The sequence below is a fragment of the Brassica napus genome, chromosome A8 (genome assembly GCF_020379485.1).
Source record: "Brassica napus cultivar Da-Ae chromosome A8, Da-Ae, whole genome shotgun sequence".
NCBI classification, from domain to species: Eukaryota; Viridiplantae; Streptophyta; class Magnoliopsida; order Brassicales; family Brassicaceae; genus Brassica; species Brassica napus.
In genome coordinates this window covers 2,559,197-2,586,436 of record NC_063441.1, presented here as the reverse complement: position 1 = coordinate 2,586,436, position 27,240 = coordinate 2,559,197, and the positions used below count along the sequence as shown (strand labels likewise).

Below are 27,240 nucleotides of genomic sequence, written 5' to 3'. Positions count from 1 at the left end.
GTGTTTAAAGGTAGATTTGTCCAAAGCTTACGACAATGTTCATTGGGGGTTCCTAGAAAATGTCTTGGCAGCACTGGAGCTTCCTGCTATATTCAGGGAATGGATCAGAGAGTGTGTTACAACTACCTCTTATAGTGTGGCAATCAACGGAGAATTGGTGGGTCACTTTAATGGAAGAAAGGGACTGAGGCAAGGCGACCCAATATCCTCTCTACTCTTTGTGCTCATTATGGATGTTCTGTCCAGATTATTGGATAGAGGTGCGATGGAAAACGTGTTTGGTCTGCATCCGAAATGTCATGCTCCATTGGTAACTCACCTCAGTTTTGCTGATGACGTCCTTGTGTTCTTCGACGGTACTGAAGACTCTCTGAGAGGCATCCTTGGTATCATGGAAGATTTCCGCTTGGTCTCGGGACTGTTCATTAACTGCAGCAAAACTGAATTATTGATTGATGGAGGAAGCAACACTCGATGTAGAGATCTAGCCGCTAGAGTTGGTATCTCCCAAGGCTCCTTACCAGTGAGATATCTAGGAGTTCCCTTATCTGCTCGGAAAATGAACAAATCAGACTTCCAGCCTCTACTGGATAAGGTAACATCCCGGTTTAGATCTTGGACAGTAAAACACCTCTCCTTTGCAGGGCGCTTAGAGTTGATTAAGTCTGTCATATACTCCATTATTACTTTCTGGGCATCTGTATTCATCTTGCCTAATGATTGTGTGACTGCCCTTGAGAGTATGTGTAATGGATTCCTTTGGAAAGGAGCACCAAATTCAGCTAGAGGGGCAAAGATTGCTTGGGACTCAGTGTGTACACCGAAAAGCAGTGGAGGATTAGGGCTTAAAAGAATTGCTGAGTGGAACAAAGTCCTAGCTCTCAAACTGGTTTGGCTACTATTTGCGGAAAACGGTTCCCTTTGGGTGTCTTGGGTTAAAGTTAACCTGATCGGCTCATCCAATTTCTGGCTGCTGGATCATCGACAGAATGGAAGCTGGATATGGAAGTCTCTGTGTAAAATGCGTCCTCTTGCAAGGCAGTTTATAGTCTGTGAAGTAGGATCTGGTATCACTGCTAGATTCTGGCTGGACGCTTGGTCCCCTCTTGGTCCCTTGATTGAGATCTTTGGATTAGAAGGTCCTTCTGTTACTGGACTATCTCTTCAAGCTTCCGTGGCAGATGGATTATCAAATGGAGATTGGTGGGTGATGAGGATGAGAACAAGAACCCCCATCGTCATGTTCTTGAAAGAAAACCTGCCCTCACCAGCGGATATTATAAATTCAACTAGTGATGATTCATTTGGTTGGAAAGTGGGTTTCCAGGTTCCTGTGCAGAAATTTCCCACAGCAAAAACTTGGGCGTTTCTATTTCCTTCGCAGCAAGAAGTTCCTTGGCACAAACAAGTTTGGTTTTCTGGGCACATTCCCAAGCATGCGTTCTTCACTTGGGTCAATGTCAGGCACAGGTTAGTCACTAGAGACAGAATGAGACGTTGGGGTCTTGACGTTCCTGCAATCTGTGTACTCTGCTCTGCAAACAATGAAACTCGCCAGCACCTGTTCTTCGAATGCCCCTTCAGTACATCAATCTGGGACTTCTTCATGAACCGAGCTAACCTTCACCCTCCTCCAGCTTTTGACGCTACCTTACGGTGGCTAGACAAGCCTTCTCCAAATCGCCATGTTGTGCTTATTATCAGACTCATCTATCAAGCGTCCATGTACTCTATTTGGAAGGAGAGAAACGCAAGAATTCACTCCGCCATACCTCGCTCTCCTGGTGCTATCATAGCAGAAGTTAAGGACATTCTACGTCTCCGGCTTGATCCACTCTCCAGATCCTCCTCATTGATCGCCTTAACGCCGTCTTCGCCTCCCGTCTCTATACTCGGCACTTGGCTTTCTCTCTTTTAACATGATGTTTCTTTTTTGCCTTTTGGAATTTTTCTGAGCCGTGCTGGTTTCAGTTTTTTTGTGGGCCTTATGGCATGTAACGGATTTTAATTATAATCACATGGAATTTCATTAAAAAAAAAAAAAAAAAAAAAAAAAAAAAAAAAAAAACCCTTCGGTTTCTAACGGGGTCTTACGGGAGGATGTAGAAGTTATACTACCTTTACTAGGTTAAGACATATTTAATACATAAAATAATTTTATATAGTTCATCCCGCGCCTTGCGAACATATAAATCAATTTTATTAATCCAAAAAATATTTTTTTAATATTTGATAGGATATGTAATTAAATTTAAATGATGCTAACATACATAGTATATTTTAGTATATTTTAAATATTAATGTCTATTAAATGATGATTTCTACTCATATAGTCGTTTTGATCATTTGTATCATTTATAAAAAAAATTTACTGATAACAAAATTTTCATTGTGGGATTAATAGCTCTTAATAGTTTTAGTAATTTATCATTTAAAAAAAATAAGTTGTCGATGTTCGTTCAAAACTTTTATCAAAAAAATTGTTCAAAGTAAATTTTGAAACTTAAATATTGTATTTTATATGGTTTATAGTTTAATTTAAAATGATATACATATATATATATATATATATTAATCTTAATAATTAATTAAATTAGATTTTTTGCTTATATGATTTTGTAATCATTTGTATTTTGTCATAACAAAAATTTTAAACCAAGGATCATAAAATTTGAATGTGATACTTTTAACAGTTTTAGTAATTTATAGTCGTTTGTAAAAATTCAAAATATAATATATACAGAAAAATCTAAATTGTTATTATATAGTAATTGTGGTTGTTAATTTATTTAATAGTTTAAAATTAAACAAATATAATAAAAGATATACTAATTTTTATCTAATATGCATTATTCAAATCATTAATTGTCATATATACTTTAGCTACATTAGACAATTCCGTAAATTTTATTTAAGGAAATAATAAAGTACATTAATGCTGAATTTATTGTTAGTTTAATAAAAACGTATTATATAATTAGATGGACCAGCATATTTTTCTAATGATTCTAAGAATCATCATAGTGATGACATGTGGCTACAAAAAGAAGTTGTAATGCTTCTCAAATAATATATATAGGGGATAGGGTGGTGAAGACCATATGTGACACCAATTTAGATTACTAGAATGGTGGGGTTACTCAATGAGATGCATGCCTTCCAACTTTCGTCCAGAAAATCTTGTTCAACTTAAGTCAATAAATCATGTAATGTCGAACACAATCAAACATATGAAAAACCACTTGAGATTTTTTTTTACAGTTTCTTTGAAGTTTCTAAAGCAAATAAAATTTTAAATTATCTATATTTTATTTTATTTTATTTTCTTACTAGTATTAGACAATGCACATAACAATGTGAATAAGCTGAATAGTTAACTGAACTTTAGTTATGATCCAGTTATTATATTAGCTTGTTATTTCTTTTTCATGAGAAGAAAATTTTAACCTATAAATAAACTATTAAAATTTGAGATGACAAATAATAATAATTAAAATATTTATTTTAAAAAACAGATGTTCTAACAGTCAAGTGTTTACTTATGATATTTGAAATAATGTTTTTCAGTTCTGAAATTTTTGAAAATAATCAAGACGCTCGAATTATTTACAAGAGAACTATGTTGTAAAGACAACACGCTCTTGAAAAATTAGGACTATTTTGGAAAAATCGATGTGTAAAATTATTTGATGATTTTTTTTTTCTTGAGATGCATCTTTTTATGTTTTAAGTGGACATCTTTTTAAAATAATCTAGACATTTGTTTCTCTTTTAGACTTGTTCATGTTTATTTCTAATTGGGTGAATTTGGTGAATATTCATATTGGACCCTAATATTAAGTTTATAGTTATTCTAAAGTGAAAAGTTTCTGATGGGACTAGTTACATCCAATAATGCCAGGAATAATCCTGCAAGCGCGTGTGTGTGGAAAAATGAGTGAAGTTAAAAACACATGTGCTTAATGTGTGCCCGCATGTTGGGTTATAAGAAAACGAAGAGGCAATACTGTATTATAGTCTATGTAGTCTAGTTAAGTTCTGCCACACACAAAGTCACAACAATTGGTAAATGTGTATTCATAAGAGGTTCGAAAGTCCGAAAATATACAATATACTCATGCACGGGAACAAAACTACCCTATATTCAATGTACTATGCCCACATTTTGGTAATGTTCCAATACATGTGTAGAAAGTGACTCAAACAAATCTATACTATACGATATATGGTATAGTCTAGACAAAGAAGCCATATCCTCAATACATGCGTTCAAACAAGTTGCAGTAGCCTAATGTTATGACATGGATTGAGGCGATATAAACACACAGAAGAGAAGGCAAACACACGAATAATTGCCTCTAAACTCTAAACCGAAACGGTAGACCATTAAACCCTAAACCCAAACCGTATACCCTAAACCCAAATTCTTAACCCAAACCGTAAACCATAACGGAGCTACCTAAACCCTAAACCAAAACTCTAAACCATAAACCCAAACCATAAACACAAATTCTTAACCCAAACCATAGACCCAAACGGAGCTACCTAAACCCTAAACCCTAAACCCCCTAAACCCAAATTCTAAACCCTAAACCCAAACCGTAAACCCTTAACCCAAATCCTAAACCCAAATTGTAAAACCAAACCATCGCCCATAACGGAGCTATCTAAACCCTAAGCTTCAAGGTCTAAACCATAAACCCAAACCGTAGATCCTAAATCTAATTAACCCTAACCCAAAACCCTCCTAAACCCAAACTCTAAACCCTAAGCCCAAACCGTAAACCCTTAACCCAAACCCTTAACCCAAATTGTAAAACCAAACCATCGCCCATAACGGAACTACCTAAACCCTAACTTTGAAGGTCTAAAATATACTATATTTCATTTAGAATAGTATGGCAATTGATGATAGTTACTATATTGATGAATGGGAAAGGAGGAAGATGGAGAGGGTGAGAAGCAGGAGGGGAGGAAGAGGAAGGAGGAAAGATAGTAGTATGGAGGAAAGGAAGGAGAAATGAAGAGAGAGACATAGAGAGACCGGGGAAGAGAGGGGAGGAGAGAAAGAGTAGGAGGGAGTGTAAGAGTGAAAGCGACATAGGAGGAAACTATACTATTTTGATGAATAGATTAGTATACTATAATGTAATGTTTATTCAAATATTGTACAAAAGCGATATAAACTGTCAATACAAACATGTATGTGAATCTCCATTAACTTAGAGCATTCATTCAACACAATAGCAAAATAAAACATATTAACAAAGAGCATTGTTTTTCTTCTCCAATGCTACCCACCATCTAATTCTGAGATGGTTATTAGTGGCGGTGGTGCTGAAAAATAAGACAATGAAGCTGATGGAGAAGTGAAAGAGAAGAATTAGAAGGCGAAGGAGATACACTTTGCCGAAGAGAAAGAAAAGAATTAGCATACTATACTGTAATTATAAAATAGAATAGAATATGTTACACAACATTACTGTTCATCTTCCCCAATTCGATTTATCCTCTGCTTCTTCAACACTATCTCCAATCCAACGAACCAAATATCTTGCATATATAATCACCCACAATACAACTGCCACAACCAATCACCACAAGAACCCTAAATAGCTTCTCGAACACCCTCACCCTCGCAACGTAAAACCGTAGAAACTAGTGGGCCCACCCCCATCTTACGCGCAACTTCTGGTTTTTTAGTCATTATACATAAATATAAGCTCTATATTGTAGCCTAACTTCCCCTATGGTTAAAATCTTAGTTTCTATTTTCCCTATAGTTATACACTCTAATTCCCCTTTCTAATTTATATATTTTTGCTTACTTTATATTCTTGTTAGATTTTCTTACTTAATGGATTAATCTTAATATAATGAGCAAGAGCCGCACTTATTTTTTTATATCATTATAATTTTATCGAATGTCTCGAAAATACCATATTTGTTACTAAAAAAACAAAAAATAGAGGTAAAACTTGGAATTTCTTTTCAGAATTTGTATTGATAATAATACAAATAATATATCTTATGAAAGAAAATTAAGATGACAAGCCGATATTATTTTATTCAGAATAGAGGCAATACATTATGATTATATAGAGCAAGCATAAGATGTACTGCATTGCAATATTTAAAGTCACGCTTGAGTTACGATGTAGCTCTAGACTAATAATGTATGATCACTTCAATATTAATCATCAAACTACTGGATAAAAAGCATACTGAGCCACACCACACATTCCTTCAGGCCACTCCACCATTCTACGGATCCTCATGTAACCTTTCTCACCCCAATTCTCACCCCAAGAGTTTTTAACCAACCAGTACTTGATCCCATCCTCCGTCACCCCGTACCCAACGAGCGCCACTGAATGATTCACATCGATCCCACAGTCCCGCGCATCGAACACCCCCTCTTTGTAATGCCTGAAACTGTCTGTCCTCGCATCAATGTCCACCGAGACGGGCTGTCTCAATACAGCATCGAGCAACGCATTCTCGTTGTTAAATGGGACCCTTTCGTACCCTTTTATCATTATGGCGGGTCTGGCGTCGGAACGGCACTGCCCTGATTTTGCTTGGTATGGGTATTCTGAATCTGAAGATATACCACCGTTTTTTATCATGTAGTCGAAAGCTTGATCAATCCTTCCCGCGTTACAACCATTTGTGCAATCTACAAGTTGTTGTTCCGACAGTGATACGAGGTTGTTGCCAGATATTTTTGTTAAACCCTCCACCGCTGCTACAGATGAGAATGCCCAACAACTTCCTGCACATAGATATCGATTAGTTCATTTTGATGAAACAGATTACCTAAACAGATAACCCTAACTTGGGGACTAAGTTTTGTATGCGGAATTTATTATTTTTAAAACTGACAAATAATATAGGTATAACTTGGAATATCAGGGTGTATAAAGACTATAATAAATAATCAAAGCAAGCTTACCACATGATCTTTGATTTTTGACAGGCGTTACAGCTCCTTCGATTCTCCAGTCTTTGACAAATAAAAGTTCACTAAAGTTCAATTTCCTAGATGACATCGTTTGATCAACTACTTCGGGTAGTGAAGTAACGTTTATGCCCTGGAGACCACCGGTGTAGGTGGCAAGAAACTCTTCTTTAGTCATATCGGTGAACTCGTTGACACCAAGTTTATAGCTTTGGTTCCCCATATTATTGAAGTTCTCGATAAATATCAAGTTTTTCTTGAACACTTTCAACCTCATCTCTTTCTCGAAGTCATCCTTGTAAACTTTAGAGAACTGAATCATCCATTTCTGGTGGTAATCAAAAATGGATTGGCCATTCAAAGTGACATGAGATGTGACTTGAAAGATCTTTAAATTAATGGAAATAATGGTTAGAGCCACTAACCCAAACCATACTGACACCATTTTAGATTTGTTGTATAATGTGTACAAGGTTTATGTTGTTATGTGGTGAACAGTAGTTCTATAAATAGCCAGTGCCGGCTCTGGACATGTGCGGATTATGCTTTTTGCACAAAGTTCCATCTTTTGTTGTAATTTTTTTTTTTGAGATTTTATATTTTAATATTTTGGAGTTTTGATTTTAGACCTTAAATTTTTCATTTGTATAAGAAAAGATCTCTAAAAAATTTAGTTGTGCATAAGGCCTAAATATGTTTTGGGCCGGGCATGTATATAGTTGTTAACTATATGTAAAGAAAATGGAAGCTGGTGATGATGTCATAGTTTACATTACTTTGCTTAATTATCTTCAGAGAAACAACTTTTTTTTTGAAAAAACAACTTATTTTTTTCTTTGCTATCAATGTATATAACTAATATATAATATTTCATCACAATTTCGTTTTTCTAAATAAATAGAAAAATTAAGCTATATTTTATAAATTAGTGTGTGCTGGTGGGTTTTGAGGAAACAAATAAACTGGATAATATTATATATTTTTTATTTTCAGCAGTATAATGAAAGATAAAATATGTATATACCACCTTGAGAAGAAATCATATTTCACTCCAAATAAAGACAAAGAAAAGAGAAATCTATGTTGAACAAAATTAAGAAATAAATCTATATTAGACCAAAAAAAAGAAATTTATGTTGACCAAAAAAGTCTATATTGACCCAAAAAAGTATACGTTGACCAAAAAAAAAAGGAAAGAAATCCATATTAAAAAAAACTGTATTAATCTTTTCTCTATTTTATGTATAATGTGTACAAGGCTTATGCCATGCTGTGGTGACGAATATAATGTCAGCAGTATAATGGAAAACAAAATAAGCATGTACCACCTTAAGAGGAAACCATATTTCACTCGAAATAAACATAAAGAAAAAAGAAATCTATGTTGACCAAATAATTAAGAAATAAATCAATGTTGACCATAAAAAAATCTATGTTGACTAAAAAAAAGAAAGAAATCTATATTGACCAAAAAAAAAGTCTATATTGACCATAAAAAGTCATGAAGAAAGAAATCTATGTTAACCAAAAAAAAATTGTATTAATGTTTTCTCTGTTTTTGGTGACATTGATACACAACATCAATTTCATGTATGCCACATTTATTTTCATGTTTGTATATATAAATACTTGCTTTACATAATTAGTATATATTCTTAAGGTTACTTATATATTTAAATGTTTATATAATTATTTTAAATAGAATATTTTATAATTTTCATGCTGTAAATTAATTTATTATTCCACATCATCACATATATATTTTGCCTCTTATTATATATCTTTGAAAATTATTTTATATTTAATTTGTTATGATCTTGACCCGTAATTCAAAGTGCTATATTTTCTATATCAGTTTTTTATGTTTATTCATTTAAGATCATAAATTATTATTATATATATATATATATGAAATTTTAAGATGAGTTAATTTTATACATGAATTATATAGTTTACTAATGTTAACCCGTTCTACAAACATATTATATTTTTAGCATAAATTTTTAATATTTATGAAAATAAATTATACTAACTTATCAATTTAAAATAATTTTATCATATTTATTTAAATACAATGGTTTTCTTTTAAAATGATATACATTATTATAAAATAGATAAAATATGATGTTTTTTCATTCTATAAGGATAACGGAATATATATATATATGTAAATATTAATGTATAATAACATTAATTTCATTACTAATTACGAAATTAGTGAAAATATTTATATACAATTTTTGACAATTAAAATATTGTTAATTATATTTTTCAATAGATTTGTTAGAATTTTAATATATATATATATATATATATATATATATATATATATATAACTAAAGATATCAAAACATATTATGATTTAAGTAGTTAAAAATGATTATCTATTATTAGCATTAAAAATACATTTAATAAAAATTCTGCATGATAGTCTAAATAAAAATATCACACATGAAAGAAGTCATGACTTCTATTTTAATAGATAAAGTTGTTATAATTTATATAAATGTATATAATATATTATTTACAATTTTAATTATTAGACCTTTATAATCTATATTAAAATGTATTTACATAACAATATAAACCCACTATATTGATTTCTATAAAAATTATAGTAAAATGTTTTATATAGTTTATAAATACATAATTGATAAAAAGAAACCGATGAAATATTATATACTCTTTCCATAAACTTTTTCATTTAGTTTTCATAAATAGGTATTTGTAATATTGTTTGGGTGTTTTGACAATTGATATTAACTATTTTATTAAAATAATAAAAATTATAATCATCAGTCGTAATGTATACATCTGATAGATTATGGATAGCTATAACTCGAGAACAATGTAAACTCCTTCGATTATCAATGAACAAATGTATTACAGCTTGAGTGTGAATCGATCTAAGCTCTCATGACGAACTCATATCAAATCACCAGTCTCATAATAGACTGTGAAGTAAAGACTCATAACGTCTCTGACAAACAACATCAAGCATAAGAAAATGCAAATGAATTACAGACTCCTTATTTAACTTCAAACTTCAGCTCATTCACAACTCTCTCCAATAACGACAAAGCCTCTAGTTGATTCAGAAGTTTCAACTTCACTCTTAAATCTTCTAAATCGATTCCAACGGCTCCTGCCACGTAAGCCTCAGCTTCTTGACTTTTCTTCTTCTGGAAGTAAGCTCTTTGATATCTATATCTGAAACTGCCACTTATATGATCAATCAACTACCCACTCCAGTTCTCAAGATGGATTCTCCGTTTCACAAACTTTTTTTGGCTATCATCTGAACTATTCAAAACTTTTTGTCCATGGGTATTTTATGCTTCTCCTGGCTTCCTGTTATAACCATAAGATGTTGTTTGATTTCTGTTTGTTTCAAGGTTAAAAATCAAACCATCTACTTTTGTATATACATATAATCAATGGTGAAGCAATTGATAAAGAGGCCAATCTCATCAATGATTTAGTCACTTGCTTAAGCATTTGTTCACTCTTGGCACAAAACTGGACCTGACCAGAGCTGTTTTAAACTTTAATGCAATGAAGAATGGTAGAATATTTCTACATAGCTATTTGCATAAACAGTACAGTGATGCTTAGAGAACGAGAGATTTGGTAATGATCTTAAAACACTACGAGGTGTTTTATGTTAATGTTCTCTCACCAATATTTATACAACTCAATTAATTTTATTAGATTCATTCATCATCCTGTGACTGCTTTCGTCTGCATTGCGGTTGACAGACCGCCACTTTGAACTATTCATCCCCTATATAACGTAGGCCACAAGCCATCAATGAAGCACTAGGCTAATCTGTTACTTTGTTGTCTCTTGCTGATTACATTCTTAACAGACAAAAATGACCAGAGCTTGAAACAGCATAAGAACAGGGAAGTCCTCGCTTATTTTTCTTATACGGACAACTTGATGCAATGGAAAAAAAAGTTTCATCTAGATACATGTTTCAACTTTTAGCACCCAAAACTTTTAATAAATAGAGTACAGTGACTAGGGAAAGAAAGTGAGTTTTGGTCATGATCTTAACACACTACCAGGTGTTTTGAGTTATCACTCAAAAGTCAAAAACTCTGACACAGTTATCATCCCAACAAGAAGTTAACCTTAGCAAGCTCTGGTTAGTCTCGGACTTTTCAGTTGGTCTCCATGCTAACCGGTTCACAGCTGAGACATGACACATAACCGGTTCCAGCCTAAGAGCAAGACAGCACTTGCTGTTGTACCTTCGTCCTCAATTTCTTTAATCTTTATGTTCCACAGCTCTATCAGTCCACTCTCCATCCCAACCGCTATGCAGCCGCTCTTATCCTTGTGGTCTGATCCCGTCCAAGCCACGGCAGTAACACTGCTCCCAAACTGAGGCAAGGCAAGAACCTGTTTGATGCGTGCGTCTTTCTCAACGGACCAGATCTTCACAGTCTTGTCTCTTGATGAAGTTGCAAACTGGTGGCCAGTTAGGTTCCATGAACATGCCCAGATGATCCTCTTGTGTGCTTCAATCTTTGCCATGAGTTTGTGACTAACCTCGCCATTGTGTAAATAGAGATGACAAAGAAAATATACAGACTTAGATGACTATAGTGGCACTCAAGAGTAAACCGAGGTTTTACCTGTTCTTTGGATAGAGAACACTGAGAAGTGACGATCTCTGGAGACAGACAAGAGCAGAGAGTCGTCATAAGAGAACTCCAAGTGTGAGATTGCAAACGACCTGCATGTCCCAACTTCCCATAGCCATATCTCTGCCATGGCTACAGATTGAGCCTGAACACGTTTGTGGTTCATACTGGGTCAATATTGAGCAGAGGAGATGGAACAAGTGCAAACATATCTGGGGGAGCTTACCTTGCAGGATGAAGCAACAAGGGCTCCGTTGTGGTCACAGCAGAGAGAAAAGAGTTCATTACCATGACCATATAGTTTATGAGATTCCGGCCATAAAGTATGAAACGCAAGCTGATCTTCTCTTCCAGAAGTTCACTTTGTCCATTGAAGCAGATAGAATGCTCAGCGGCTGGTGGCCAGTGACTGGAGGTTGCCACTCTACGGAGTACACCCAATCTTCATGTCCAATGAGAACAGACTCGACTGAGATCTGATAAGTAAACGTCCCTGAGACGAAAACTGGACCTTCAATGTAAGAAGCTAGAGTGATCACTCTTTGCCATGAGCCTACATCACCGAGTAACACAAGCTTCCAAATCCGAATGACTTTGTCCTGTGAAGAACTCACAAGCATGATACTACTGGTGGTTTCTTCTGTTGAGTGTAACGGTGATGAGAAGTCCAAACTCTGGATCCAGTCCGTGTGGCCTTTAAACTCAGAAGTAAACTCAGCTCAGAATGAGAATGAAGGTTTTTTTTACATTGTTATTGACAGTAGAAAGTTCCCAAATGATGATGATTCCATCGGTATCACCTGAGAGCAGATAATGCCGGTCCAAATCCTTGGCTGCAAACAAAATCATATAAATTGCATGGATGTTTTTCTCCTACAATCTATAGTTTAAAGTTTAACCTTCCACACGAACTAAACCACCAAACCGGTAACAGAGACTATAAATAGAAATCTGAATGCCAATGACTTCACAATTTACTAAAAATTTATTTACTAATGATAGCTATTAAATTACATATAGTCTAAGCTTTCTATTTGATAAAAGTAGCACATTCAGGTTTAATAAATAAAGCCTCCAACATCAAAAGTGTCTTCTTTTTCAATCCCTAAATGAATCAAAAATTATAAAAACTCTAAACCAAAGTAAGCAAGAAACAGAAAAAAAAAAAAAGAACCTTTGAAAGCAAACTTGGAACTGGGTAACCAATGAGTGCAATTCACAGAAGCTTTGTGACCTGGAAGCGTTGTCAGAATCTGGGCTGTCTGAAAGAAAACTTTTGAAGGGGATTAATTAATCTTCGAAAGATGAGTAAAAGAGAGAGAGACCTTGGGGCAGAAAATAGCAACGGCGTTTTGGGCACCGAAGGAGACAAGACCAGAAGATCCCCAAGAGACGTTGTTGACCACTCTGTTGCATCCTGCTCCTATGAACACTCTCTTCGCTGAGGCTTCGGTCTTTCCCGACATCTCTATTTGATTCAAGATTACGACGTTGCTTCTCCGTTTCTGATACTTTAACACGTAATATCTCGCCGGGTTTTTTGTTATTGTTACTTTTGAGTTCTGAGAGGGAACATCCCGGTGGGCTTTATTATTGGGCCTAATTGCCCAAATTTTAACTGAATGTTATTTAAATTCGGAAAATTTTAAAACATGGATAGGTTTTGTTCCTCTCTATAATTGGTATGAACCAAGAAGGGATACTACTACAATCTAGAAGTGCATAACACAGGTTGATTGTCTCCTTTTGAAGTTGAATTTAGGTGTTTTGAAGACCTCCTTCCAATCAGAGGCGGCCCGTGGACCAAGCCAATGAAGCGGTGGCTTCCGGCCATTTTAATTTTAAAAACATTTTGGTCACAATTTTCAAAAGTTTCCTTTAGCCTAGTGGTGAAATGTGAAGTCTACAGAATTCATTACCCCCAACCAGGGTTCGAATCTTTTTTTTAATTTGCTTCTGGTCCTGGATTTTCTAGGACCGGCTCTGCTTCCAATGATTCACTTGTGTAGGACTTTAGCTTAATTTATCCTGTTGATCTCCCAAATGCTCAATGAGAATCCAAGAGTCACTTTAGCTAAACCAAAGATCTAAACAAAACATTTATCAAAGAAGAGCAGTTGCTTATGCATCAAGGCAAGATACTGAAATATAGGGTAAGCTTTTGCTACCATGTGACCATGCATTAGTGACTACCCATCCTAATTCCATTTCTGTCCAGGAAGCATAATCTACATTACAATATAAGTACCTCTTGGAGGAGGCACCATCTGAGTTAAATCTGACAATGACATACGTACTTAGGAGTCGATTATTGCAATGTGCACTTATTCTGAGTTTGATCGATCCGATATCCCTTTCTACACAAACATTTGAACTCCGTAAAAATTTGAGAAAGAAAGGTCATTCTTCAATTACCTTTCGAAATCCAATATAAATCCATGGGCATGCTCTTGAATCTGAATCTCATATATCATTCTTCACAACTTTCCAAAAGCCCACACCAAACTAATAAAGCATGGATACTACTATTATATTTGTTCATCCATGTGCAACGTTCTCATTACTATTATTTTATAATTAATAAAGCTAGAAAGTGTACAACTGGAGTTTTCTTTAATCTTCTCTAGGCTCCTCCATTCAGATCATACTAGCTAGAGTTTTCTTTTCAAAAATAAGAGAGGACGATGATGGGCAACTGGAGGAAGAAGAGAGACGACGAAAAGGGGTTGGTGTGGAAGCTTTTCGAGGATATCGGAAACGTTGGTCCGGCTTTAGGGCTCGGTGCCGGTTGCGGATTTGGTTTCGGTGCAGGTCTCACGGGAGGATACGGACCAGGACTTCCTAAACTGCAGTTTGGGGTCGGGTTTGGAACTGGATGTGGAATTGGTGTAGGACTTGGCTTTGGTGTCGGAAGAGGCGCCGTGTTCGACCACGCTCGCGCTTTCAATAATGTCGTAGACTATCTCTGGTGGAAGCTTATTGGTTTTGCTCAAGGCCCTTGATTGATTCTATCCAAGCAAGGTCGAGTCCACACATTAAGTTGAGGTTTCCTAATTGCTTGTTCTCTTTGGCGTCGTTTGTTTCTTTCCCTCAGTGTGGTAGATTGTTGCTTGGACGATGATCATGAACTATCTTGATTGACAAGTATATACTCTCCAACAGTTGTATGCTTAGTTACTTTCAGATTTTCGATGTGAACTGATATGAGAACAAGATGTGGTTTAGTGTCTCCTATGTATTATTGAGAACACAGTCGAATCTATGTCCCCATGTCCAGCTCTTCATCTGATTTCCGGTTAATAAATCAATTACGTATTGCCATCACATGAATAAATCAATACTATTGCACAAAACAAATACAGTAAAATTAAATCTATATAAATTAGTATCGTTGAAATTATAATTTTTATTAATTTAGCGAAAGGTTAATTAGATCAAAATTTTAGTTTGCGACCAGAAACCTCTTTTAGTTAATCAGGGTATTAGGTTTTTTTTCCTAAAATTTGGAATTAGTTAATCGAATATTAACTTATGAAATTATACTTTTATACCATTCTACACTTGGTTGTATTCCGGACTCAGCTTGAGTTTCCTGTGCATTAGAATGCTGATCCTTCGCTTCTTTGATGGTTATGTTTGGTTTTGCAGCGATTTTGTATCTCAACGAGGAAAATAGGAGATGCTTAGAGATGGATACTCAAACACCGTTGTATTTTTTTTATCTCTCTTAATAAACATAACGTAAAAGAATGGCGACATAACGTAAAAGAATGGCGACAATGCGATGGAATTGATATGCAACTAATGAAAACAGAGGAGCTTTTCAAGGATAAGAAGTTTCAGCAATGGAAAGGAGAAAATCACATCTCAAACAGAAGCTTCTCCTCCCCGACAAGTACACAAAGAACAAGCTAGAGATTGAGGTAAAAGTAAAACCAAACATTATTTAAGATGAGAATCACGACTGACCTTGAGATTGTTTTCGTTCGATCTACTTGTTCAGAGAAGGGAAGAGAAAGCTTCAAAGGGCTTATCTATGTGGCTGACTCCTGGCATGAGGACTCAGGTAGACACTGGTCTAGGCCTCGGTTTAATTTCGAGCTCGATGGTTAATGGAAGAAGAAATATCATTTCCTCTTGTGGCTTTACCTCTAACTCTGTGGCACAGCCACTACCATTTCTTGAGAACACAAGGATTACGGAAGAAAATAAGGTGTTGAACTCCTGTGTTACATCGCCGTTTTGTTGGTGCATTGCAACAGCTCGGTGGTCATGGAGGTAAAGACAAATGATCTTGAGTTTAGTTACTTAATACAGAACTAGAACTAGAACTTGACCCCGCGTCTATTTTAGTTTTTATAAATAAATATTTCTTTTTCATGATTAATGATAAATATTTTTTACAATATTGCTAATTATATATTATTATGTTTTAAAATAAGATTTATATAGTGTGAATGCACTAATTGAATTGATTGTTTCAAACTATCATTTGCAATGCGTTTTCTTCGTAATATATACTAGATGATAACTAGCGCGCATGCGCGGGCTGAGTTTTTATAATAATGTTTGTTTATGAAATGATTTTAACATTTTGCAACACTACAATCTTTATCGATAATAAAATGATGAATACAAATGTTGGTCTCTTAAATATATCATCGTTGTTGAAGAGTTAACGTATTACATCTCATTTTAATTATTTTTAAGACTTCATATTCACAAAAGAAAATTAAGTTTTGCGGCTGACACAAATCACTAAAACCAAATAGACAACATCGATTGTATAATGACGAAAGAGGATTAGGTTTTCTGCTCTCGATTTGTTTACTATTGACTCTCCATAAGTGATTTCATTTTCTACCTCTACAGAATTGTACTTTCGCTATCGTCGTTGTTTCATTGATATGAGTTAAGTTTCTTTTTTAACTTCTTTTATGAATTCAGTTAATTACATAAGTGTCAGTTAAAAAAATGGACATCTGTAAAAATTTGTTTCTCTCCATATACATATCTAAGAATCAAAATTTAGAAAAATAATCACCGACAAACTATATTAACATGTTAGTATTCAAATCTAATATATCAAGTTGTTATAGAATATAAGTGAAGACTCGAAATATAAATGTTTATCTAATATATATTCACCAGTTCGGTCTAAAAATCATCTAATTAGAACAACAAACAAATTACTTATTTCACAAGTTCAGGTAATATCTGAATCCGAACGGGTAATATCCGAACCCGAATGGATATCCAAAGATAACCAAACATAAGACTTAACTCTATATTTCTAGTTTATTTCTCTCATTTTATTCAAAATATTTATATTAATGATTCTCATTGCTCAAAATTAGATAATATACATATAATTATGGACAAAATCATTTGCTACTCACTTAAAATACATATCAAGTTCTTGTTTCTTGCATTAACAAAAGTTGCATCTAAAATTTCAAAACAACAACTAAATTAGTGTTTTTCTATTTTTGAAGTTTTATCTTCAAACCTATTAATAGTTTAATCTTTTAATTTTTTAAAAAAAACAGTTAATTTAAAATATATTTTAAATACAAAAAACTTAAACAATGAATAATTTATTTATTTTTTCTTTAAAATTTAAATATCTGAACCCCCGACCCATAATATCCGAACCCGAACATAAAATACCAGAACCCGACTCGAAGTGTACAAATACTCGAACGGGTTCTATACCTTTATATTGAAATATCCGATACAAGCCCGAACGTGTATCCGAGCACTCACCCCTATGATATATGATTATTTGTATCTTTTTTAACAAAAAACAAATTAAACCATTGATCACAAATTTTTTAATGTGAGACTTTTACCATTTATAGTCATTTTAAAAAATTCAAAATATAACATATAAGAAAAAATGTAATTATTTTTATTATATGCTTAATGATTGTTTAATTTCTTTTAATAGTATAAAATTAAACAAAAAAAGAGAGGTTGGAATTTTTTTTAATCAAATATGTATTATTCATAATCATTAATTGTCATATATATGTTAACCATATTAGGTAATTTCGTAACTTTTATTTAAGGAAAGAAAACATATTTTTTTGAACACTATTAATTAATTTGATAGTTAGTTTAATAAAAAAACATAATATATGTTTATATGGACCAATTTATTTTTCTAACAATTCTAAGAATTATTTTCGTGATGACACTGGCTACGAAAACATGTTGTAATGCTCCAAGATTAATATATAGGGGATTTTTATTAATCGGAAAATATATTAGTAAACTAAAAAGATGAAGAATGACATTTGTATATTGTTTTAGAAAATATGTTTTATCTAATAAGATGTAGAATAATATTTATATAGTATTTCACAAATAGTTTTACTTCTCTACATATAAATATCTTATCATTAATTTGTGAGAAACAATTAAGGGATGATATATGCTTGTTTTAAATGACAAAAGATAACTAATGATGATATTTAGGAATATTTAAAATTTCAGTGGCAGAATCTGTAATTTCTAAGTTGAATGAAGGGGTTATTCCATATAGGTACTTCAACTTTAATAAGATAGATAGATGTGTCGTAATTGTAAAATAGCGATGGATTTTAAATGACAAAATATGTTGCTATTTCGAGTGCATTGGTGTTATTTAACTACAGTAAATGATAAATTAATATTTTGTTGTCTACCATTACAATTCACATATGCACATTTACAAATCTAATACAAGATATACTACTAAAACATGTTATTCTTAAAGAAAAAAACTACTAAGTTACAAATCCTAGTTTTTATCGCTCTTACATCATCTACCGAACATCTTTACAGTTTAAATTGTATTCATAAAAATAACTCTATACAATAAGTTCTAAAACCTCTATGGCCGATTTTTATATTTTTTTCAACACCCATATTATAAGATCAAATTATAGTCAAGGTTGAATCGTTTCGAAGAGACTCTGGCTCTAACAGAATCTAATTTACATGGAAAAAGAAAATACCACTACTCATTGCCTCTTTGACAAGAGAATCTACATGCATATTCCTAAATTTGGAGATATGAGATATGTTGAAGTCCGAAAAGCTGTTTCGTAGAAAGCAAAAAAAAACTATCTCAGAAGCAAACACGACCAGTCAACTGGTTTCTCAATCATGTCCACTAAATCTGAACAATTTGTTTCTACCTGAATCATAGTGATGTGTAAATTTCGTAAAGAAGACATCACCCAAAAAACTCTATAGCCGATTTTACAATTAAAATAACTTTATACAATATACTCTTCTCACATGTATTCTGTAAATATAGTTTTACATGCGTTATGTTTGTAATGGATAGATATTTCTCTAATAGGCATGATCGACTACAAAATTTCTATTTACACTAAGCTGAAAATCAATAATTTGTCTCTATTAATTTACAAAGTTCACATTCTAACAAAATCTAACTTCAGTCATGATATAAAAAGTATGTTAAACCAGTGTTACAAATAGAGGTTTGTAGGAAATTATTCATAAAGTTATTCATCAATATCGTATATTGTAGATAGTTTATCATCATCTGTAATAAAATAAAAATTATATGATGATGTATCCAATACTTTTTAAAAAGAACTATTGTTCAACTATTTAAACAAAGGATTCCACGATAACTTATCTTAGTCAATAAATTAGTCTTTTTAATACAAATATGGAGATGATTCTAGTTGATAAAATGAGATGCACTAATCTGGATATGCAGCCCCATGTAGTTCATAAAATGTCAGAAATCCACTTTGGTTTTGGAAACTGGAAAGTTATCATCTCAGGTCAACCAATGAAAGCAAAAAAATCTGTTCTCAAGTCTTCGAGTGTACTTTCTAGTAATATTCCAAGATGGGTAGTGGAATGTGTTGCAATCCTCTTGTTGTCAAGATTTTACTTTATCATTAAATATTACATACATGTTTTGAGAATTGTAAAAACAAGTGTAGTTTTTTCTCTTTATTTTGTTTTATGACAAGAGCAAGTGTGACTTAAATGTTACAAATATAACATAAAAGATTATATAAACGTCTAAATAGCAAAAATATATTATTGATTGGTTAAATGTCCATTACCAAAATTATTGCTTCAGATCATGCCACCGCCACGCAGGCAGAAGGACCATTTTGGCTGGTACCTCCTTGGACGAAGGGGCTTGCGGACCACAGGTCCTAACAAAAGAAAATCAAGAGCTTTAGAAAAAAATACGACATTCACAAGAAAGATTATAAAAACCTGGAACTTCAGACCTTCTAATAGCAAAATGTACTTAAGATCTGGATATTTTTAAACTATTTTCAGCAAAAGCTAAAAATTGGAATTTTGGATCTTTAATAAGAAACATAGAAGTGGATTTTCAGATTTTCATATTTTTAAAAATTTATAATGTGAAATTAAATAAACTTATAAGCTAACTAATTGGTGATGTATGTGGATGTGAAAGGTGTCTTAATATTCTCTTTCTAGCTAATGGCTCTTAGAATATTAACCTTAAAAGTTTTGAACAAGAATTGAAAACCAACTTTGGACTAGATATATTATGGTTTGGATTAGAATGTGAATCGAATTATGATACCATATTAAATTAGATGCACTTCTAACATAAAATCAATTGTATAATAACTAGGCCTAATAAAAACCAGTGGTTACGCGTCCGTCTAAATTTTACTTTAATGTGATTAACTTAAAATTTTGATTTTCTTTAATTATTATCTCAATTTTTAAAAAGTGCTCCATCTAAGGCAATTTTTTTTATTACATCTGCGGTTAAAAGTTATCCGTCATTGCTAATAAATAGATTGGTCTGTCTTTTAATATTTTATTTAAAACTAAGTGAAAATCCGCTTTATGCGCAGGATGAAGATTCATAATGAATATTATATATAAAAATTACTTTTACATGTTATTATTTATTTTGTGTTCATTACTTATTATGAAATAATAAATATATTAAATCATTGAGAGGCGGGTAACTATTATGTATATAATTAAATTGGAATAATCATATAAATCAAAATAATCCTCTTGTTTATTTAAATAATATTATTGGTAAATACAAAAATAATCTTATTTATTTTATATGTGATATAATTAAATTTAAACGATACATACATAGATATATAGTATATTTTAGTATGAATATTTATACATTGAGGCTTCCTACTCATATAATTTTATTAAAATTTGTATATTTGTTCTACCAAAAAAATTAAATCATTAATCACAAAACATATAGTGTGAGATTTTTAATAATTTTAGTAATTTGTAATAGTTTTTTTAAAATTCAATGCAAATTTCAAAATTAAAATATTAAGGTCTCAATATATTTGCAATTAAATTTTTTAAATTAACATATTTATGTATTTTTATATGGTATATAGTTTAATTTTAGTAAATTATAGTATATATTAAGATAATTTTAATATATTATCATATATATATATATATTTAATATGAATATTTAGTAAATGAAACTTCTTATTCATATTATTTATGACGATCATTTTTATCTTATTATAACAAAAAAAAGTTAAGCCATTGATACAAAAATTTTATTATGAGACTTTTAATAATTTAGTAGTTTATAGTTGTTTAAAAAATTCAAAATATAACATATAAGAAAAACCCTATTTTTTATATATGATTAATGTGATTGTTTAGTTTCTTTTAAGAATATAAAATTAAATAAAAATGTTGAAGGATACAAGAATTTTATTATTCAAACCTATTAATTTTCATATATATGTTAATCATATTAGGTAATTGCGTAGCTTTTAATTAAGGAAAGAAATGAGAATATTTTTTGTACACTACTAATTAATTTTATATTTAATGTAATAAAAAGTAGAGAAATTCTCTAGGATAGTCTTTTTAAAGTTTTTGTCACAAAAAAATAGCTTTCAATGAAAAAAAAATGACCAAAATAAATTTTATTAAAGGGTAAAAGTACATTTTTATCCTAGGGTTAACTAATATAGACTTAGGGTTCAGAGTTAATGGGTGTGGTTTTGGGGATAGAGATTCAAATTTTAAAAAATAAAAAATTAAAATTAAAATTTTCAAAATAAAAAGGAGCTATTTTAGTCATTTTTTAGGACTATTTTTGTGACAAAAACTTTTTAAAAAAAACTATTTGAGAGAATTGTCTTAAGAAAGTATTATATAGGTTTAGATAAACCAACTAATTTTTCTAAAAATTCTAAGAATTATTATAATGATGACACGTGGCTACAGAAAAAATGTTGTAATGCTTCTCAATTACTATACGAGGGATAATGCATTATTTCCAACTTCTGATGTGTGACAGTATCTCTAGTACACATAACTTTGAATTGTCATATCTATGTCATACCTATTTGCCATTTGGGCCAGACCACCACACTTGTTGACGGTGCAACAAGCAAATATAACTGTTTGAGCCGTTGGAGAATACATGTGTCAAATTCATGTTTATTTGACTCAACCTCGAAGATGGGGTTATACTCTCAGGTCTGAGACACTCGTATTTAGAGACTAGCTTAGAGCCGCGAGCTAGACCCGTACCAAACTGCCTCCTCGGCTCTTCTCCAATCTAAAAGGCATGTGTGTGTTAATAATGAATGTCATTAAGTGTTTTAACGAATGTTTAGATATAGAGTTCGAAGATTTTCAAACTCATACATCAGCTATTACAAAAAAAAGTGGCATATCGTCAAGACAAAGAACTGCTGGATACAAGTGAGAATATATCAAGAATATGTCAGGGTAAAATATAGCTCTTGGTCTTTTACAAAAAAAAATAAAATAAATAAATATAGCTCTTGTTTCCCTATAAAAAAAAGAGAGATATAACTCAAAGCGTATTTTGCAATCTTTTTGTTATGAAACATCACTCGCGATCATCAATTTGACGTGGGAAAACTCACAGGCGACTGTCGTCGGTTCATCTGATTGCCAATGTATATTTTTGTACTGTATAAGAAAACTGATATTTTGGCTGCGTTAAACAGACCCAATGCCCCCCCCCCCCCCCCCCCCCCCCCCCCCCCCCCCCCCGCCAACGTTATCAATTAAGAAAATAAGTGGGGCATTATATGATTAGTTTAGATTATTTGTGCACTGAAGTTTCCCACTATTCAAAACCTAAGAATATAATTGAAAGTTTGTATGACAGTATGATACGACATCTTCATTCGATATGAAATCACATGTTAAAATGGCAAAAAACTAAAGTGTATTTGACAAGTGAGTGAACTACCTGACAAAAACCAAATATTACAAAAACCTAAAATATATCCCACTGTATTATCTTATTTATAGTGCCACTCCCACTCTCATATTTTGTGCATGCATCTCCGAGGCGCACCCTTAAAGCTTTTATATTAAAAACAAAAAAAATACACCTTGTTTTGGTGTATAAATACACGCTAAAATTACCACAGCAATACACAATCAATCTACTCATCAATCATTTATTTCATCATCATGGATCGCAAAATCTTTTCGTATTGGTTTACTACCCACCTAGCACTCTTAAGCCTTCTCTTCAACGACGTTGTCTCCTCGTTTCCTTCGGGATATAATGATGGTCCTAAAAATGGTTATAACAATGGTTACAACAATGGTCATAATGGTGGTTATAACAATGGTCACGGTTCTCGCGGATACGGTATGATTAGTAATCTCGACTACCGATTCTATGACCGATCTTGTCCTCGTCTACAGATGATGGTTAAGTCCGGAGTTTGGCGAGCTTTTAAAGATGATTCTCGAATCGCTGCATCGCTTCTCCGTCTCCACTTCCACGATTGTTTTGTCAATGTAAGTTACGGAACGTATTCTTTTCATGCTCACACATATGTAACTGTGGATCATATCAATCATACTCTATATATGACTATATATATTTTTTGGGACAAATATGACTAGATGTATAAGAACATAAATACGGCATTTTGTGAAACCTGAGAACTAAAAGGCTGGCCATTCAAATTATTTATGTACATAATATAATAATAAACGTTAAAGTGAAAACCATTAGACTAAATGGCTAGTTACTCAAGATTCTGTATAACTGTATTAAACATATTATTATTTTTACTGAATTTTTGCATTTCATTATTAAACATATTATTTTTTCTGTGATTGTGCTAATAAATAATCAAATTTTGTTGTAGGGTTGTGATGGCTCAATCCTTTTAGATGATTCAGAGGATTTCAAAGGAGAGAAGAACGCGTTGCCAAACAGAAATTCGGTTCGTGGTTTCGACGTAATAGAAGACATCAAAACTGATATTGAGAGTGCTTGTCCCTTAACTGTTTCATGCGCAGATATAGTTGCTCTCGCAGCTAGAGAAGCCGTTGTTCTCGTACGTGTGATCTTGAAACCGCTAATATTAATCTAAAATTGTATCAAACTAATACATGCTATATATATTATGGATGTCGATTAGGGATATCATATATATGCTTGGCTTCTTATGTCATGTGCAGACCGGAGGGCCGTACTGGCCGGTGCCGTTGGGGAGAAGGGACTCGTTGACGGCGAGTGAGCAAGCGGCGAATACGAATCTGCCCTCACCGTTTGAGCCGTTGGAAAATATAACAGCCAAGTTTGTGTCTCTTGGACTTGACTTCAAAGATGTCGTTGTCCTCTCAGGTTTGGTTACTTAACGTCGTATATACATAATACTATTTATATATACGAGTGTCAAATCCAGCTAGCCCATCTCGTTTAGTTTAAAATTACACTAGATCTCGATCCGCGCAACCGGCCAGATTTTTGTTTTCATTTATTTTTATATAAATATTTTTATTTCAATTCTAAATTGGTATATATTTTAATATATGTGTCTATCAATTTTTAAAACATAATAAATTTACGGTATATTTTTTCATTGAATAGATTGTTTCAAACTATTTGTATCTTCTTATATATATATATGTATATATATATATTTTTTAGATTATTATTTCATTATTAAAATTGTAACTATATATAAACATTAATAAAATATTATTTTATTGTCATATTCAAAGATATTGTAACATTTCACAAATTTGAAAAGTTTTTAAGAAATTAAACTTTTCGCTTCATAAATTTATATTATCGAGTAAATAATTAAATATTTAGCTTTTTTATTTTTAAAATAAACTATATAGTTTAAAGTTTGTTTTCATTGGTTTAAGGTAGTAAAGATTAATCACTGTTAGATAATATAATTTTTGTAATTAAAAAAAAATCTTTATAATTTTAAAAGTTAATATCGATAAATATTTAAATATTTAATATATAGAGGTATAGTATTACAATATTAAATTATATTTATTTAATTTATATTATCTATAAATCCAATGGATCATCTATTCTTTAAATTTAATTATTGATAGCCCAATAAAAATTTCCGGTAGGCCCAAAATTTAAATGATAAGATTATAGATTAAATGTAACATGGCTTTATAGAAATAAATCCATTAGGTCCATTTTAAAAAAAAAATCACACATGAATCAAGATTGTGACTTCTGTTTTAATATATAAGATAATTAAAACGAAGGATTTATTTATGGAAGATGATTACTATTTAATATCTTTTTTTTGAAAAAGTAACCAATTTAAATACTCACATATCAATATATTCTAGCAAATAAATAAGTAAAACCGATTGTTTTGTATGTTCTGAAAAATACAACAAAATAAAATAGTAAACGATCATTTTATATTCTAGAAATAAATAAGTAAAACCGATTGTTTTGATACTTTTGTAGTTCATCATCTGGCATATGCATCATTCTTTTAGACTTGCACTATTTTGTAATAAGATTTATCTGATGATATACGTGTAGGAGCGCATACTATAGGATTTGCACAATGTTTCGTGTTCAAGCACCGGCTCTTCAACTTCAAGGGCTCAGGACAGCCTGATCCAAACCTAGCTGCCTCCTCAGATCTTCTCTCAAAGCTAACGGACACATGTCCTAATGTAGACTCATCTAACTCTAACCTTGCTGCTCTTGACGCAGCTAGTGTTGTCAAGTTCGACAATGCTTATTATGTGAACCTCATGAACAACGTTGGACTGCTTGATTCCGATCAAATCCTTATGTCGGATTCCAACGCAGCTGCTTTGGTGAAGTCGTACAGCGAGAATCCGTACTTGTTCTCGAGGGATTTCGCGGTTTCAATGGTTAAAATGGGGAATATTGGAGTTATGACCGGAAGAGATGGAGTGATTAGAGCAAAGTGTGGATTTCCAGGTTAAGTTATATGGACCACTTTGAACGTAAACACTCTATCCAAATCAATCTATAACATATGTAGAACTAATCTAGCTTTAAAAAATATGAATATAATCATATAGACCAATGTCAATGAATAAAGTATGTTCATATATGGTGTAAAATCAGCCTTGTGTATCTATGATGGATCACATAGACAAAAAATACTTGGAGTTGTATGTGGGTTTGTGTGTAGTGGAATATGCCTTTGTCGTGTTTCAAATAAAAAAGGAATATGTATTTGTCTTTGTAATTTTCTAGTACTTGTATCCTAAAAATCAAACTCTCTCACTTGTTGTATAACAAATATGAAATAGTCTTTAATTACTTCTCGAAATGTATATTGTCTTCGATTTGGTTCTATCTAATGGTTATACCGCCATAGTCCTAGACTCATAGTTATCCATATAATTAGGAACTAGATTTTGACCTGCGCTCTGAAGCGCGGGTTTTTGGATTATAAAGAAAAAACACAATTTAATATGAATTATCATTTTGAGATTGTTTTACATTATTACGTTACAGAGTCGTATTATATCAAAGAAGGATATTTATTTAGATTTAATTAGCTTATTTGAGATTCTCTATATATATTTTTATGTAAATTTCTATTAGGCATATGTACTTTATCCGAACCCAAAAATTTGAACCAAAACTGATCCAAAAATGTATATTCAGTTTGGTCAATTTCTAAAACAAAGTACTTATTGGGTATACTTTTGAATCTGCGGGTCTCGGTTAGGTCCGAGTTTTATCTGAGACTTGATCGACTAAACAAGTATCCAATTGTTTTGTGTATATTAGGCATATCTGGATATTTAAGATTGGTATTATGGATATTTTAAGTTAAAAGGTGATGCTATCAAAATTTACTTATATATTTCAGGTATTCAAGTAAAATTTTGGATATTTTCTGTTTTTAGTTCATATTTTGGGTAAAGTTTTGGGTTATATAAACTATTTGAACTTTTAAGAGTTTTGTTTGAGTTTTTAAAAAATTTCATGTTTCAGGTATTTTTGTGTTTTCGGGTATTTCAAATCTTTTCGGGTTTTAAATATTCAAACGGTCAGACCTGTCATGTAACCAAAAATTATAGTTATTTGAATTACGAATCTGAACCGATCCGCAACCAACCCGAATCCGGACTGAAATTTTCAAATATCTAGTTGGTTTAAATGTCTAGGACATAAAAGGAATCGATCCAACTCGGCCCGAAGACCCAAATATTAAACTTTACTCTCTCTCATTATATTTGGTGTGCATTCTATAATATTTTTATTTGTTGAGTTGATAAGACTTAAGATTTATTTAGCATATTTTTTAATTTAGTATTGCAGTCCCAAATATATA

At 32.2% G+C, this 27,240-nt stretch overlaps 4 protein-coding genes and 1 pseudogene across 4 annotated transcripts; 3 read left to right on the top strand and 2 right to left on the bottom strand.

Annotated features, from left to right (window-relative positions):
• Positions 1-6,041: 6,041 nt before the first annotated feature.
• On the bottom strand, positions 6,042-7,459 carry LOC106443907 (ervatamin-B-like). The gene is made up of 2 exons (XM_013885455.3): positions 6,956-7,459; positions 6,042-6,775 (listed from the first exon to the last, which is right to left on the bottom strand). Exons 1-2 carry the CDS (start codon positions 7,404-7,406, stop codon positions 6,201-6,203), a joined length of 1,026 nt encoding a protein of 341 aa, XP_013740909.2. The 5' UTR covers positions 7,407-7,459; the 3' UTR covers positions 6,042-6,200.
• A 3,403-nt stretch (positions 7,460-10,862) lies between these two features.
• On the bottom strand, positions 10,863-11,597 carry LOC106442112 (annotated as a pseudogene).
• A 2,631-nt stretch (positions 11,598-14,228) lies between these two features.
• LOC125574936 (protein TRIGALACTOSYLDIACYLGLYCEROL 5, chloroplastic-like) lies at positions 14,229-14,931 on the top strand. Its single transcript, XM_048737564.1, has one exon. The coding sequence runs from the start codon at positions 14,299-14,301 to the stop codon at positions 14,614-14,616; it is 318 nt and encodes a 105-aa protein (XP_048593521.1). The 5' UTR covers positions 14,229-14,298; the 3' UTR covers positions 14,617-14,931.
• A 170-nt stretch (positions 14,932-15,101) lies between these two features.
• LOC106443906 lies at positions 15,102-16,565 on the top strand. The gene is made up of 2 exons (XM_022717661.2): positions 15,102-15,537; positions 15,618-16,565. Exons 1-2 carry the CDS (start codon positions 15,460-15,462, stop codon positions 15,894-15,896), a joined length of 357 nt encoding a protein of 118 aa, XP_022573382.1. The 5' UTR covers positions 15,102-15,459; the 3' UTR covers positions 15,897-16,565.
• Positions 16,566-23,053: 6,488 nt separating this feature from the next.
• Positions 23,054-26,226, top strand: LOC106443905 (peroxidase 10). The gene is made up of 4 exons (XM_013885453.3): positions 23,054-23,434; positions 23,791-23,982; positions 24,107-24,272; positions 25,458-26,226. Exons 1-4 carry the CDS (start codon positions 23,099-23,101, stop codon positions 25,871-25,873), a joined length of 1,110 nt encoding a protein of 369 aa, XP_013740907.2. The 5' UTR covers positions 23,054-23,098; the 3' UTR covers positions 25,874-26,226.
• The last annotated feature ends 1,014 nt before the right edge of the window (positions 26,227-27,240 follow it).